At 48.8% G+C, this 16737-nt stretch overlaps 1 protein-coding gene across 2 annotated transcripts in view; it reads left to right on the forward strand.

Annotated features, from left to right (window-relative positions):
• Positions 1 to 7166: 7166 nt before the first annotated feature.
• GOLGA4 (golgin A4) overlaps positions 7167 to 16737 on the forward strand; it is a 92277-nt gene continuing 82706 nt past the window's right edge. Inside the window, exon 1 of one of the 2 annotated variants that reach the window (XM_040964746.1) lies at positions 7167 to 7484. In XM_040964746.1, the coding sequence (XP_040820680.1) occupies positions 7413 to 7484 (72 nt within the window). In that variant the 5' untranslated portion in view covers positions 7167 to 7412. The remainder of the gene's footprint in view (positions 7485 to 16737) is intronic. The other variant, XM_040964737.1, reaches the window with a different exon arrangement.

Below are 16737 nucleotides of genomic sequence, written 5' to 3' on the forward strand. Positions count from 1 at the left end.
TGTTCAGCTCCCTGCTTATGCACTTGGGAAAGCAGTGGGAATGACCTGTCCCTCCCACTCTTGCAGAAGACCTGGATGAAGCTCCTGGCTCCTGGCTTCTGGCTGACCTAGCTCTGGCCATTGCGGCCATTTGGGGAGTGAACTAGCACATGGACAATCGCTCTGTGTGTCTTGGAAACCTTGCCTTTCGAACAAATACATAAATAAATCTTTAAGACAGTTTGAAAAAAAAAAGCACAGCATGAAGCAAGGATTTGGATGCAAGTGACTTGGGAGGCTGAGGAATCAGGGATCACAAGTGCCAGGACGGAGGAGGGAGGAGTAATTAGGATGGAGTATCAGCAATGAAGGCACGATTAACCAGCTTATTTCGGGCACATTTCGTGTGCAACTTTTATTTGTTTATTTATGTATTTTTTACACATCCTGAGAAGAAGTTAAGCGAGCAGCCAGCGAAAACAAGTCATTCACCATCCGTACAAGGCAATCAACGTGTGGTTTCTCAGCAACAAGTTTCTGCTCTGGTGTAAAGTCTGCGTTGGCCCAAGCTTTCTGCCTGCTGGCAGTTGGTATCAGTGAGGGGGGGGGGGGGGGGAGAGAGAGAGAGAGAGAGAGAGAGAGAGAGAGAGAGAGAGAGAGAGAGAGAGAGCTTTCAAACAGACTCCGTGTGGAATCTAGGAGATAAATGGCCTGTCCGTAGCAGCTGCCTCCCAGATGCCAGTAAGACTCCCCTGAGGTCTTATGTTGCATTAAAAAAAGTAGTAGTCCCAGTTTCTGCTTCCCACACACTACATACCTGCATCTCAGATGGCTTTTGAATGTGTTACTCTGCAGGGCAAGGTGGGAGCCATGATCACACGCATTTATTTTTCATAAGGTGTCATACTAGGAATCTTGGATTGACAGAGCGGAGCTGAAAGCTATATGAATATTGCGTGCTTCAGTACACTGATAGGCACCCCTGTGGGTTTAATACCACCGAAAGCATTAGAGCAAGTGTGGACACATGTGGCAGCTCGGTCAGAGACCATCTCCCCACTGCAAGGGGGACTGACCATTCGGGGAGTCTCTGGTCCCCAGGTGTAAGTTAGCGGTTCGCAGCATCCAAAGATAATTCTAACACAAAACATCTCCCTCCCTCCGTCACTTTCTCCTTCCCCAAAATTATCCCGTAAATGTTTGGCATGTGGGAGGGAATGTCAAAAAAGTTCGTGGAGGGACAAGCATTGCAGAGCAACAAGTCAAGTCATGGCTTGTGATGCAGGCAACCCATGTCAGAGCGTAGGTCGAGTTCCTGCTGCTCTGCTTCCGATCCAGCTCCCTGCTAATGTGCCAGGGAAGGCAGCAGAGGGTGGCCCAAATGCTTGGGTCTAGCACCCATATGGGAGACCACAATGGAGTTTCAGGCTCCAGGCTTTGGCCTAGACCAGCCCTGGTTCTTGTGGACATTTGGGGAGTGAAGCAGAGGATGAAAGGACTCTCAATACATTTCTGTGACTTTGCCTTTCAAATAATTTAAATCTTTAAGAATCAATTTGCGGGCCCGGCGGCTTGGCCTAGCGGCTTAAGTCCTTGCCTTGTACGCGCCCGGGATCCCATATGGGTGCCGGTTCTAATCCCGGCAGCTCCACTTCCCATCCAGCTCCCTGCTTGTAGCCTGGGAAGGCAGTCAAGGATGGCCCAAAGTCTTGGGACCCTGCACCCGTGTGGGAGACCCAGAAGAAGTTCCTGGCTCCTGGCTTCGGGGCAGCATAGCATCGGCCATTGCGGTCACTTGGGGAGTGAATCATAGGATAGAAGATCTTCCCCTCTGTGTCTCCTCCTCTCTGTATATCTGACTTTCCAATAAATAAATAAATCTTTTTTTTAAAAAAAGAATCAATTTGCATTCTATTTGAGAGGTAGAAAGAAAGAGACAGAGGGAGAGCTTCCATCTGCTCTACCTTCTAAATGTCTGTCACTGGGCTATGCTGGAACCAGGAACTGGCTTCAGATCGGATTGAGTCTGGCCACTAAAGCATTTGGGGAGTAAACTTGCAGGTGGAAGATCTTTCTCCCTCTGACTCTTCTTCTTTCTGTAATTCTGCCTTTTCATTAAAATAAATTTTATATAAGGAAATAAATGGATAAAGACCAAGATTCAGTGGGACATCTAAATGTGACTCTATACTGTTTGCCAGATTTCTCTGTCAAGATGGAGTTTCTGTTGTTCCCATGGTATTTGGCTGGCTCATATTCATGCCTCTGTTACTCGGCTTCCTTTTCTGTAACTGTCTTACTTCCCCCTCCTACTAGTGTTTGTGTGTCTCCCAAATGAACAACTTAGCACTTGACTCATTGTCTCAGTATGCACTTCTGGAACTAGCCAGTTGAGTTAGCAAATGAGGTTTATGGACAATAATCCCTGGGAACTGGATGATGTTGACTTGGTACTGGCAGCCTACTCCCAACCTAAGCCCCTGGACCATCATCAGGGCACAGCATTGGGCAGCAGGCCACGGGTCTGTATCTGCTGAACAGCTTATTTAATTCCAGAGTGAAAATCATTCACAAGTGCGTGAGCCACCCAACAAGCCACTTACTCCCACATCACTATTTCCAGTTATAAAATTTAGGCGTGGATGTCTGGCATAACACTTACGTCCTACAAGTGATCCATGGATGAGTTCCTGGGTTGAATCCAAACTTCTCTGCTTCTGATCCTGCTTCCTGTTCACCTACTCGCAGGAAAGATATTGGATAACAGCCCCAAGAGTTGGCTTTCTGCCACCCACAAGGGAGACCCAGATGGGAGTCCAGGCCACTGGCTTCAGTCTATAATAGCTCATCACTTGTTACTGTTTTGGCCTATAGATTCTCTCTCTCTCTGTCAGACTTTTTTCAAAGGTTTTTAAAATTTTTATTTCGAAGGCAGAGTTATAGAGAAGAGACAGAAAGAATCTGCCACTCGCTGGTTCACTCTCCAAATGGCTGCAATGGCCAGAGCTGAGACAATCTAAAGCTAGGAGCCAGGAGTCTCATCCACGTCTTCTAAATGGATGTGGGGGTCCAAGGCCTTGGATCACCCTCTGCTGCTTTCCCAGATTATCAGCAGAGCGCTGGATTAGAAATGAAGCAGCTGGAACTTGAATCAGTGCCCATACAGGGTGACAATGCCGAAGGTGGAAATTTAGCCTGCTGTGCGAACAGCGCTGACTCCAACTCAAAATGTTTAAAATCAGTAAAATGGATCTGCGCTGTCCATCTGACTTCTTACATTTGTCTCTTGTCCAGAACTTAAAAGAATAGGAAGTCGTTGCTGGAGCCTCTTGAAATGATTGCAATAACCATGGTAGGAAAAGTAGACATCGAAGTTGAGCAAAACCCAGGGATGTGGCCAGTGCCGTGAGAGAAAGAGCAAATCTGTAGTTGGCAAAGGAGACAGTGCACCAGCCAAGGAAGTCACGGGTAGACATTGGCCAAGACCACGTGACTGGGACACGTGGGATGCTGGGGAGGTGATCCTGCAGATGAAACTGGAGCTCCATGATGAGAACTAGGTCCCTGCTGCTGAATAGAGTCACCCCATCCATTGTGATGTAAGGTTGTGGGGCAAGAGCCAGTCAGGTGCCACCTTTGTGCAGCTGGCATGGGGCTCAGGCGCAGGTGACTGGGCTGTGGCTGGGGATGTGGTAAGCCCAGCTATGGCCAGAAACCAAGGAAACAGACTGGTCCTGCTGGATTCTGCAATCAGGTATCTAAGGGCCTGGCACACGGTGCCTCTGCCCATGCTTGTCAAGGGGCAGTCCTGCTTTGCTGATGGAAACGACAAACTTGTGTCTCCTCGGGTTTTACAAATGATCAGCCTTAAAGGTCTTTCTGTAGAGCTCTTTCTAAAAAGATTTAAATTTTTTTTTTTTATTTGAAAGGCAGATTTACAGAAAAATGGAAACAGAGAGGAAGATCTTCCATCGTTTGGCTCACTCCACAAATGGCCACAACAGCCAGAGCTGAGCTGATCTGAAGCCAGGAGTCTGAAACTTCTTTCAGGTCTCCCACGCATATGCAAGGTCCCCTTGCAAATCTGATGTTATCGAATTTTTGCTTTGAAAATTCCTTCCCCCCCAATTCTTTCCCTCTCCCTCTTCTACAACTGCTCATTTCCTGAAATGAGCACAGAGGGGAGGGAAGTCACCATGCCTCACCCTGCTTCCAGGCAACAGCACCTGACTCCCCTCCAACCCACCATGCTGCTTTTGGCACAAGGTTGTCAGGTCACAGCGCGAGTCCACTTAGGCAGGAGTTTGGCTGCTGGTTAGTTGCAGAAATGCCGTTTGCAGAGCGCACCGAAGGGCAGGCTGCAGGGGACGACTCATCTCCTTGCACAGGAGTATTCCTGGGGTTGGTGTCAGTAAGCCACATGTGAGTCAGTGCTGGTCACCATGTGTCAGTGCTGGTGACCACGTGCAGAAGGCTGGCAGATGTCTCACTGGAGAATCTGATCCACCTGGGGACAGGTTGGCTACAGCGTTTGGCTGCTTCCCTAACCAGTCCTGGCTCAGGTCAGTCGCTAAGTTGTCATAGATGGTGGTTGCAGACCATTATTAAAAGGCAAAGTTACAGAGAGAGGACACACACACACACACACACACACACACACACACACATCCCTTCCCTCTGCTGATTCACTTTCTAAATGGTCATGTCAGCTACAGCTGAACTGGTCTGAAGCCAGGAGCCAGGAGCTTCTTTTAGGTCTCCCATGTGGGTGCAGGGATCCAAGTACTTGGGCCATCCTCCATTATTTTCCGAGGCCATAAGCAGGGAGCTGCATTGAACATGAAACAGCTGGGACTAGAACCAGCACCCACGTGGGAGCTGATGGCGAGGCAGAGGATTACCACGCTAGATCACTGCGCTGACCCACGAGGATAATTTTTGTAGAGTAATTCTGAAATAAAACATGAGCCCACCCCCCCACCCCGCCCCGTTAAAATACATGCACAGTATCTATTCAGAACCCTGCATGAGTGTGTGTGGTCATGGGTTCAAATCCATCAGCTTCAAGGGTTTCATGACCATGAGAATGAGACTGAACTTGAGAGACCAATGGGAAGGCCCAAAGACAGACATGTGTCCAGCAGGGTGACGCTAGGTTTTCCTGGAGGTTGAATCTGGTGCAGCCAGTCCTCGGATGTGTCCATTCCGGAAGCTGCTCAACTGGTGTGTTGGGTGATTGTCAGGGGAGAAGGCCTTTCCAAGCCCAGGATGCAGCTCGGCCTGGACAAGCGGAGGGAGGGACTTTGGTTGCATGGAGGCTCCCCCACACTCCACACCCCTTTGCCCCATCTTCTTCCTGCCTCCATGGAACCACCCCAAAACAGCTCCCCTCCGAGAGATCTCAAGTGTGGAGCACTTGTTTCTTCTCTCGGAATTGAGAAACAAACCTGATTCTGGTAACTATTGCTCAGTGACTTGAACTTTTGCCACCTGTTCTTAAAGGGGCCTTATGTCCAGAATTCCAGATAAAATAATAATTTAAAAAATTGTGTATTTATGGTAAACAAAGTTACATGGTGGTTGGGACTTTTTTAATTTTCTAAAATTACAAGGGCTACCTTAAAAAAATTACAGAAGACAGCAGAATTATGTTTACAATTTCCTCTCTTCCTCCCCGTAGCTCCTAGCAACCAGTGTTGCTACCTGCAAAATCTTCCGTGTAATTTCCTGTTAGTAAGTACCGCACCTGGACACGTGGGTGGGGCTAAGTGACTTGCACCACAGCGACAAGATTGGAGAGGTGGGGCAACTCTGCTTCAGGCAAAGCATGAAGAAGGCCAGAGTTCCTGGCCTGGGTGGAGAAGGCTGAGCCAAGCAAGGTCAAAGTCGAGCTGGGGAAGCTTCACAGGCAACCCAGCAGGTGGCCAGTGGGATGCTCAGAGGTAGAAAAGATGGGCAAGATTTATTTTATTTTTATTACAAAGTCAGATTTATTCTTTTTAATGGAAAGTCAGATTTATAGAGTGAAAGAGAGACAGAGAGAAAGATCTTCTATCCGCTGTTTCACTCCCCAAGGAGCCACAGTAGCCGGAGCCGAGTTGAGTAAAGCCAGGAGCCAGGAGCTTAGTCTAGGTCTCCCATGCAGGTGCAGGGTCCCAAGCCTTTGGGCAGTTCTCTACTGCTTTCCCAGGCCACAGGCAGGGAGCTGGGTGGGAAGTGGAGTAGCAGGGACAGAAACTGGCACCCACATAGTATCCTGTGTGTGCAAGGCGAGGACTTTAGCCACTAGGGTACTGCTCCAGGCCCATTGAGTTTTTTTAATATTATCTTATTTTTAAAGATTTATGTATCTTACTTGAAAGTCAGAGTTGCAGAGACAGAAAAGGAAAGACAGAGAGACAAGTCCTCCAGCTTTCCTAACTCCACAACAGTCAGAGCTGAGCTGATTCAAAGCTGGGTAGCAGGAGCTTCTTCCAATAGCCTGCCTGGGAGCAGAGGCCCAAGGCCTTGAGCCATCCTCCACTACTCTTCCAGTACATTAGCAGGGGGCTGGATTGAAAGCGGAGCAGGCAGAGGATTAGCAGGTTATGCCACTGTGCCAGTCTCAAGCGAAGATATTTGTAACAAAGCTATTTAGAATAAAATTCCGTTTATTGTATCCAGTGTAAACCATGCACAGCGTCCCCTCCGTAGGTGGTCGCGGGGGTGGTCAGGCTCCAAGGGCGCACAGCGCGTCGGGCCCCACTCGCCCCTTCCTGCACATTCCACGCGCGCCCCCCACGCCCCTTCCTGCAAATTCCACGCGCTCCCCCCACGTCCCTTCCTGCAAAATCGCACGCGCTCCCCCCACTCGCCCCTTCCTGCACATTCCACGCGCTCCCCCACTCGCCCCTTCCTGCACATTCCACGCGCTCCCCCCACGGTGGGCCTGCCAGGCTGGCTGCGCTCGCCGCCCCTCCCCAGCCGACCCCTCGCCAGCGCCCACGCTGCAGGCAGGTGAGCATCCGTGCGGCGCTCGGACCTGTCTCCGAGAAGGCCCAGCACGCATGTGCCGCCGTCCACACGGGCCGTGTCCTCTCCGGCCTTCCGTAGGGCGGCCCGGCCGAGCTCCACGTAGACCGCGCAGGCGCCTTGGGCGCACCGTTCACCTGCTGCCGTTGTCGCCGCCGCCGGGGCTGCATGGGGGGCCGAGGGCAGCCGCGGGCACCCGGAAGAAGGAGACGCGGCGGCGGCGACGCCGACACCCGCAGGGCGAGTGCGCCGATCCGCCCGCGAGCCCGGGGAGGAGGCGGCGGCGGCGGCGAGGTCCGGCCCCCGCCGTCCCTGGTGTAGGGGAGAAGCCGAGGGCGCCGCGGCCGGCCCGGGACTTGCACGGGCTCTCGCCCCACTTGGGGTCTCGGACACGCTGAGGACCCCCCCACCCGCGCTGCGCCATGTTCAAGAAACTGAAGCAGAAGATCAGCGAGGAGCAGCAGCAGCTGCAGCAGGCGCTGGCTCCCACTCAGGTTCGGTGGCCCTGGATTGTCGGCGTCCCCGGTGTCCGGATAACCCCCAGAGCAGGCCCCGCAGGGGAGCCGGGGAGGGAAGGAGGAATGCTGGGTGGTCTCCCGCGACCTCCGATCTCCGGCCGCTGGCCTCCCTTCCAGAGCGTGGACCGAGCTGGGATCTTCTGTGACCCCTGACCCGGCTTCTCCCCAACCCCAGAAGGAGGGTCCTGGAAGGAGTGGCAGGAGCCCTCGTGCCATCTGACCTTTGATCGTGACCCGAGGATGGGTGCCAGGGCCTCCTTCCTACCCTGGCATGATTCCTGACCCCCAACCCTGGAGGGAGGGCAGTCGGGGGTAGTTTCTGACCTGCATGACAGGCATCTCCTCAACTTGAGCTGGAGTGTCCACTGGCCGGGGTCCCACAGGACTGTGAAATCACCGTCCCCCTAACCCCCCACCTCCCGCCTCCAAACTCGGGTGCCGGGGGTGAGGGCCAGGCTGCTGGCTGGCAGGAGTGGTGGCGGCATGCCCGGTGTGCAGAGTGCCCGGGGCTGTCACGAGTCGGTGTCCCTTGGCACAACTTGAGCCGAACGTTGTGAGAGCGGCCGGCCTGATGCCTGTCCTCAGGCTTTGCCCCTGCCTGGTGCACAGTGAGTCTAAGATGTGTTTCCGGCAGAGGGGGGTGTGTTCTCGGTAGAGACAGTCCCCTAAGCCCTAAGCATGTTGCAAGCAGCGTGGGATCGCAAAGAGTGAGAATGACGGTTTCGGCTAGATTTCTTACTGACCTTTTTCGGATCCCACCTGATGGAGCGAATCTCTCTTGAGTTTGGGGTTTTCTGGTTCTTGCCTACAGCTCCAGGAAAAGAGATTCTTCTTTCTTTCTTTAAAAAAAAACACTTAAGGAAGTGGCTGCAGTCTTTGAATGCTTTTATCTTTTGAAGTAGCTACCACACTGTGTGTATTCTGAAAATATAAACTGAATCTGTCTGCAGATTTTCAGCTCATGTGGAGTAGAGCTGTGCTCGACAAAGACGGGGTCCTGGTGGCTTGTTTATTCTGGGGTCAGTGATGACTAAAGTGTAAACAGTGGAGGTTCTTTAAGGAACCAAGGCACTTTAGATGTCAGGTAGAGATGAAGACCGCAAGGGAATGGGCAGAGCAGTGAAGTTGAATCCTTTACGATTAGACATGCATACATCCTGCAGTTGTTGGTTCAGCCTTCCCTTTCTAGAAATTGTTCTGAGAAAAAGGATGATGTATTGTGACTTTAACCGCATGGATTTCCCCCCACTCCCCTTTTCAGTGTTGTAATTGATGAAAAGCTAGCTACTATAAATGTTCCGCGCCGGAGAACTGGTTAAGTAAGTTCTATCAGGGACTTGGTAATTATGCAGCTGCAAAAAGAGGCCAACGTTTATTGGTTCCTGACTGTATGCCTAACATTATTTTGCTTGGTGTCTTACACAGACTATTTGATTTCACCTTGACCTCTGAGGTAGACACCACTTTATTCCTCTTGTACAGATAAAGGAGTGAGGCCCAGGAGACTTGTTAACTTGCCTAATTTTGCACGCTTAGTGTTGGAGTCCCCCCCCAAAAAGTGGCACACAGGAATATAATGTGTCATCCTATTTTGTAGGAAAAAAATATGTGTAAGTATATTTGCATAGACCCATTGTGAAAATAGCTTCAGAAGGTTGTCACTGAAGCACTGGTGGGTGTTGGCTATGGTCTTCCTCAGTTTCAGCACTTAGGTTTTCTTTATGAAATTGAATCGCTTTTATGAATTAACAAGGAGATTTTTCTTTTCTGAAGATTTATTTATGTTACTTGAAAAGTCAAAGTTACAGAGGCAGAAGGAGAGACAGAGAGAGAGAGATTCTGTCTCTTGTTCACTCCCCAGATGGCTGCAAAGACCAGAGCTGAGCTGATCCAAAACTAGGACTCAGGAATTTCCCTTGTAGGTGCTGGAACCCAAGGACTTGTGCCATCCTCTGTTGCTTTCCCAGGCCGTAAGCTGGGCGCTAGATCAGAAGTGGAGCATCCGGGACGTGAACCTGCACCCAGATGGGATGCTGGTACTGGGAAGCACAAGGCTAGGCTTATGTACCACCATGGCAAACTCCTAAAGGGGTTGTGTTTTAGCAGTAGTGATAGTAAAGCCTGTTGCAAGCTAAGATGTTAACTTAAAGCTTTTGCTGAGGCAGTGCCTGTGGGTCAAAGAAATCACTTGTGTGTATAAGGTTTACAGCATTTCTTTTAGGTGATATATATATATTTATCCTGAAGTTGAAAAGGAAATGTTATAGATCAACTACTGAAAGAAATTTGATTCTCTTCGGGTTCCAGATCATTAGTATTTGGACTCTTCCAGGAATGAGGAGTTCTGGATTATTGTCAGAGTTCAAAACAAAATAAAGATGCATGCCTTTTACAAAATGCCCTGCATATCCTGTGTTCCTAAGCAAAGGGTCTTTGATTAGTCCACTATTTTCTGGATGACTCAAGGTCGGACATTTTGAGTACAAATCATGAATATTTATTTGAAAAGGCAGAGTTAGAGGACAGAGGTCTGTCATATTAAGTGGTGTATTGGGAGACTGTTTTGAGAAAATTAGCCAAAGCTTTAGCAGAAGAGTGTCTGGGAGGGCTTCCATAGAGAGAGCTACACATTTCTCTTAAGAAATAAAGGCAATTTGGAGAGAATTTTGGTGGGCAATAATTAGGCATGTGCTATAAAGCCCCGATTCAGCTACTTTTGACTGCTTTTCATTCCTTGTTCTCCAAAGGACACCCATTTTCCTCCATTTAATTGTGTAGAAAAAGAATCTCCATTGACATGGTTAAATTTGCAGGACCCCCAGTTCCTCTGGAAGTCCCTGCTGGTATCATGCTACTAAAAGTTTCTTGAGCTCAATGAAGCTTATTTTTAGAATTAAAGCTTACATCTTTTTTTCATCTTTATCCTCTAAGAAAAATTTATTTTCGCGTTTCATTTGAAAGGCAGAGAGTAGGTGAGTGCTGTCTTCCGTCTGTGGGTTCATCACGTTTCTGCAGCTGCCAGGGCTCTGGGCCAGGCCCAGTCAGGAGCCTGCAACGCAGTCTGGGTGTTCCACGTGCACTGCCGGGGACCAAGTGCTTGAGCCACCGTTGTCCGAAGATGCACATTAGCAGGAAGCTAGAGCAAAACTGGAGCCAGGGCTTGACTAGGGACCCTTGGGACGGGCTGTGGGTGTCCCAGGCAATAGCCTACCCGCTGGGCTAACCACCTGCCCCTGTGTCTAAACTAATTCCACTTTTCCTTAGAAGCCATTACATTTATGGTATTCCAGGGAGATTTGATAACGTGTATATTGCGTAGTGTTTAAAATCACAGTAAACACATCTAACTCAATTGTGGCTTCTTTATGGTGCATTCATTTTAGGTTTTATGCATTTAGGCAGGCAGAGGCTTTCTGTCTGCTGATTCAGTAATTGCTCACAGCACCTGGACCAAGGCTTTGGGCCATCCTCGACTGGAAACTTTACTATCATTCTCTACAAGTATAACAAGTTCATCTTCTGAAGTATTTGACCTGTAAGTTAGGGATTCTCATCAGTTACGCATTCTTTGGGTGGGGATTCAGCTTGCCATGACCAGAACCACCTTGCCGCCTATGTCACCCTGGAGGTCATCTCCAACCTTGGGTGGAAAACAAGGTCCTTGACATAGCCTGCCCTGCCACTTGCAGTGTCTCTGAGGAATGTGAGTGTCTCTTGAGAGTGTGCAGGTGCGTTCCATGTAAGCTCGAGTCACCTGTGTTTCTCACGTTCTGTATCTCGTGCCACGTGATGTGGAGACCCACGTGTCTGGTAGTTATCTGCGACTCGTTTCTGTCCCTTAGTCTCCCCAGTGAGTTGTGTTTTGTGTAATCCTGAGTTGATCTGTTTCTTGCTTCTTCCTACCTTTTGTCTTGTTTATTCTCATACACTGGGTTTTTCTGAAACCTCTTAGATGAATAAATTTTTCTGTCTTGATAGAAACATTTCTTTTTCTCTCTTGAGACATTTGGTTAATTTTATTAGTATGTACTGTATATATATGATCCATATGAAATATGCTATTAATAATGTCTGAAGTGGTTAGACTTTCATTCTACTTTTCGTTCATTATCAGCAGTTGGAAGAGAAAGGGTGAGAAAGATTATCTTATAATCTAATTTTAATGTTTCTGGATATCTTGTGTACGTCATGTTAAGTGATTGTAATTTTTAACTAAAATTTAAAACAATTTTATTTCTATCAGAGTGTATCTTGATATAGTTTTAAGGGCCAAGTACTACTGAAAGGATTGTTAAAAAGTTGTGCAAAAAACTGTCGTGTGCCCCAATCCTCTGGTCCTGTTGTCTGTATTCTCAACATTACTTATTCCCCTGGTATTTAATTCTGTAAGTTGAAATAATAAGCTTTTATAGCCTTGCTGTTTGTTGATGTATGCATTTGAGACAGTGAGTGTTTGTCTCCTGCTAAGGAAGATGACTTTTAAACTTTGCTCCATTGTTCCGCATTGGCAGTCTTGCGGTTGGGAGGCATAAAGCTGTTCTTTTTTCTGAGTCTTTAGGGTCTTTCCCTAGGTATTTTTTTTTTTTGAAATTTCATGACACTTATGCATTGATGTGGATTTCTTTCTTTCTTTTTCTTTTTAATTTATTTTTATTTCAAGGGTAGATTAACAGAGAGAGGGAGAGACACAGAAAAATCTTTCATCTGTTGGTTCACTCCCCAAGTGGCTGTAACAGCTGGAGTTGATCTGATCTGGATCCAGAAACCTCCCCACCTCCAGGTGGGGGTCAGGGTCCCAGGGCTTTGGGCCATCCTCCCCTGCTCTCCCAGGCCGTCAGCAGGGAGCTGGACAGGAAGTGGAGCGGCTGGGACACTAACTCCTATGGTCAGAGTGGAGCCAAGGTCATATGGGATGCTGGTGCTTGTAGGTGGGGCCACAGTGCTGCCCTGGTGTCTCTGTCCTTGTGCACTGTGCTGGGAACTTGGTGGCCGTGTCGGGAGGGAGATGTCTGTGCTTCAGTTCAAGGAAACATGTAGACAGTCTATCGTTATTTCCCTCCCTCTTCTCTGCTGTCTTCCCAGTGGAACTCCAGTGGCTTGGCGTTTGTACATGATGGATAGATTCTCTCTCTTTCTCTTTTTACCCTTTATCTTCTATATTTTTGTCCCATTTCAGAGCTGTTTTTTCGCTTCGGTCTTCCTTTGGATTTTTATATTTAATTGATTTACTTTAAAATTTCTCAGGGCTGTTCCTGCTGTCTTTTGCTTTTGTCATAGCATGGTTCTTGTTCTACATGTAAAATCTTTTACCTCTCTGAGAATACTAGATGTGTTTTCTTTTTCTCAAAGTTAGAGACACAGAGAGAGAGAGATTAAGAGAGAGAGAGATCAGGATGAAGACAGAAGCCAGGCACATACATCCCATATGGGTGCCAGCTCGAGTCTTGGTTGTTCCACTTCCTATCCAGCTCTTTGGTAGTGGCCTGGGAAAGCAGCAGCAGATGGCCCAAGTGCTTGGGCCCTTACACGCATGTGGGAGACCTGGAAGAAGCAGCTGGTTTCTGAGCGGCCCAGCTCTCAGGCTGTTGCAGCTGTTTGCAGAGTTAGTCAACAGCAGATGAAAGACCTCTTTGTCTTTCCTTCTCTCTGTCAACTCTGTATTTTTTAAATCTTAAAGAAAAGTAGTTTATATCTAATTAAAAAAAAAAATACTACAGAGGTAGATGAAGGAATCAGAGGACCATGCATTGGAAGCAGGTGTTTGACATACCAGATATTCCAGCATCACAACAGACGGAGCATCTGACCCATACAGCTGTGCCATCATATCCGGTTATGAGGCCTGAAGGTTTGACAACTTATGCAACATTAGAAAACTAATGTGGTCTTGTGTCGCGCCCACGTGTCTTATTGTCCCGCAATAAGACGCAGACGCGAGTGAAGCCTTCTGCGGTAAAATTTATTGCGCGCACAAAGATGAGGAAGAGGAAGGGGGCGGGCCCCAACCCCGGCAGGCTTTCTACTCTTATGTGCTGACCGGCCCCGCCTCCGCCGATGATAGGTCGGCGTCATGATCACGCAGGGTCCTGGGCGACCGGATTCGTCAGTCCCCAGTGTTCACGTGCCGGCCACACCGCAGCTCACTGCGCATGCGCTAGGCGCCTGCGCAGTACCGCGAAGGCTACGTGACTCTCCACCACGCATGAAGGTGTGGCTTCTCCGGCCGGCGCCATTTTAGGCACAGCATGTGGCCAGTGCATACAGATGCGGCTTGCAACAGTCTTGGGAATAATAAACCTTGAATACCTTTTCCTTGCTCTATGATTGTTCACTATCCATCAAGACTATGTCTAGATTACCCAATCTATCTGTCTGTCTGTCTGTCTATCTATCTATTTATTTATTTATTAGAAAGGTAGATTTACAGAGAGAAGGAAAGACAGGGGAAGATCTGCCATCTGCTGGCTCACTCCTCAAATGACCACAATGGCCAGAGCTGAGTTGATCTGAAGTTAGGAGCCAGGAGCTTACTGAGGGTCTCCCACATGGATGCAGGATTCCAGGGCTTTGGGGCCATTCTCCGCTGAACTCCTGTGCCACAAGCAGGGAGCTGGATGGGATGTAGAGAAGCTGGGACACGAACTGGTGCCCATATGAGATCTGGTGCTTGCCAGGGGGAGGATTTAGCCACTTGGCTACTGTGCTGGGCCCCATCCTTGCTCTTTTGGAATGATTTGCTGTATGCAGCCACAAGACCGTCGCATACACCAACTTCCCATTGGAAATACTTGTCTCTCAAACCCATGACAATGACCTACCTTTCTTGCAAATCCTGTTAAATAAGCACTTGGTCTGCCGTTACAGCTGCTTTCAAACACAACCAACCAAACAGGTGAGCAGGTCAGGTGCCATCATTCCCAATTTTTGGACAAGAAGATAAAAAACTCAGATTGCCGACTACAAGCTCTGAGTTGACGCACAAGATGGTTATTTTTTTCATTTGCAAAGCAGACAGAAGGTTCCATCAGCTGTTTTCATTCCCCAGATGCCCACAATAGCCAGGGATGGGCCAAGCTGAAGCTGAACCTAGAATCTCGGTCTCCCACCTGGAGGGGAGCCGTCATCTGCAGCATCTCAGCATGCTCCCGGGACTCGAACTTGGGTACACGGAGATGGATGCAGGCTCCGGGCAGCCCCTTAGCTTACCGCAAGCTCTGTGGGGTCAGTGGGCACTAAGTCAGTCTGGAGTGTCAGTCAGTATTTCTCGAGAAAGTCCAGGTCTATCTGGTTATCCTGGCAGGGGCTGCATTTGCCCTATAGCTGCCCCAGACTGCACTTCTCTTCGTGATCCCCCTCAATAAACTATTCTTTAACTCCTCTCTCTCAGTCCCTACATCCTCTGCCATCTGCAGCAGCTTTTCTTTTGCTGTGTTTTCCTGAAACAGTGACCATGCTGTTTTTTTCTACATTGACTTGAGACTTGTGATGAGTCCTTATTTAAGTGGTGGGGAAGCATTAATTGTGAGCCTAGATGCAGGCCATCACATTTCTTGACAAATAGCTTAGGAGTCTGACTTCACAGATTTCTAATGGTTGGGAGGATTAGTGAGCTCAAATGTGGTTTGAAGAACCTAAGTCCTTTCTTTTTTCCTTTTTTAATTGTTTGGGAGGCAGCTGGAAAGAGCACTGCTGTGTGCTGGTTCTTCTCCCAAATGGCCACAGTGGCCGGGGCGGAGGGTCAGCATCTGAGAGCCAGGAGCTCAATCCAGGTTTCACACATGCGTGGTAGGATCCCGGTTATTGGAGCCATTGCTGCTGTGTTCCAGGGTCTCCAGTAGCAAGCACTGAGCCGGGGATCAGACACAGACACTCCGCAGTGGCTGCGCCCCGGGCCACATGCTCCAGTACTCTCGGCTCTTCGTGCAGGGCCTTTTCCTTAGTGTGCGCTTTACTTGGAGTTGCAGAGGAGGAGCGAGAAGCCAGCAGGTCGGGCTGTTCCACGCGATGCTCCTTTTCTGAGGGCAGGGTGTTCTAGAACCTCTCGTTCCCCTGCGTGAGCTCCATCGTTTGCTTTTGTCTGTTTCTGGTGGCTCCTGGGTGTGCTCAGTGGCCGACTAGATTTGTGTGAAGCCAAGCTGAAGGATGTAATGACAGCTTCGAAAATTGACAGTGGAATATGTTTCTCGCAGGGTTGGGGGGTCGCTCTCTGGGGTAGCCCTTTCCTGACTTCCAGATCTTTGGATAGCTGAATTAATGATTCAAAGATTTCTTAATGTTGGAGTGACAGAGAGGTGGTCAGTCAAGAGATAGCTCCTTTATTCTGGTATTGCCTTTCTAATTACCTTCTAGTCTTCTATCCCCTCAGTAACCCTGTTCCTAGAGTTGACATGAAGCTGTGAAATCTGTCCTGATAAGCTCCTCCCACTCAGAGTGACAACCTGGAGACACTTCACAACCTTGTACCTGCCTGATTGCAAGACTGTGGCTGTAGGTAGAAGAAGGTTTATTGAATTTCTTGTGAATTAAAAAAAAAAAAAACATTATTTATTTGGAAGGCAGAGTTACATGGAGAGAAAGTGTTGCATCCCCTGGTTCACTCCCCGAATGGCCACCACAGCTTGGGCTAGGCTAGGTTGAAGCCATGAACTAGGACGTTCACCCGAGTCTCCAGGTGGCTGCAGGGGGCCCCAGGATTTAAGGCATCTGTCCCTGCTTTTTCTAGGCACCTTGGCAGTGAGTTGGATCTGAAGTGAAACAGCCAGGTGTCCAGTCAGCACCAGTATGGGATGCTGGTGTTAAAGTAGCAACTTCACCTGTTATACCACAGCACCAGTCCATTCCCTTAATTTGAGTAAAAGTGATTTTAGACTTAGTCTGAAGTTTCACTTAACAGTAGTCTTGGAATAAACATCGTCCAGCAACTGCTTTCCCTTCCCAGTTTGAAAAGATGTATTTATTGGAACAGCAGATTTGCAGAGAGAAGGAGAGACAGAGAGATCTGTCCACTGTTTCACTCCCCAAGCGGCTGTGATGGCTGGAGCTGTACAAATCCAAAGCTGGGAGCCAGGAGTTTCTCCCAGGCCTCCCATATGGTTGCAGAGTCTCAAGGCTTTGGGCCACCCTCTACTTCTTTCCCAGGTCACAAGCAGGAAGCTGGATGGGAAGTGGAGCAGTCAGGACATGAACTGGCACCCATGTGGGACCCTGGCACTCAGAGATGTAGGATTAG

This window comes from Ochotona curzoniae, unplaced genomic scaffold (genome assembly GCF_017591425.1).
Source record: "Ochotona curzoniae isolate NIBS_2020 unplaced genomic scaffold, NIBS_Ocur_1.0 contig_1302, whole genome shotgun sequence".
NCBI classification, from domain to species: domain Eukaryota; kingdom Metazoa; phylum Chordata; class Mammalia; order Lagomorpha; family Ochotonidae; genus Ochotona; species Ochotona curzoniae.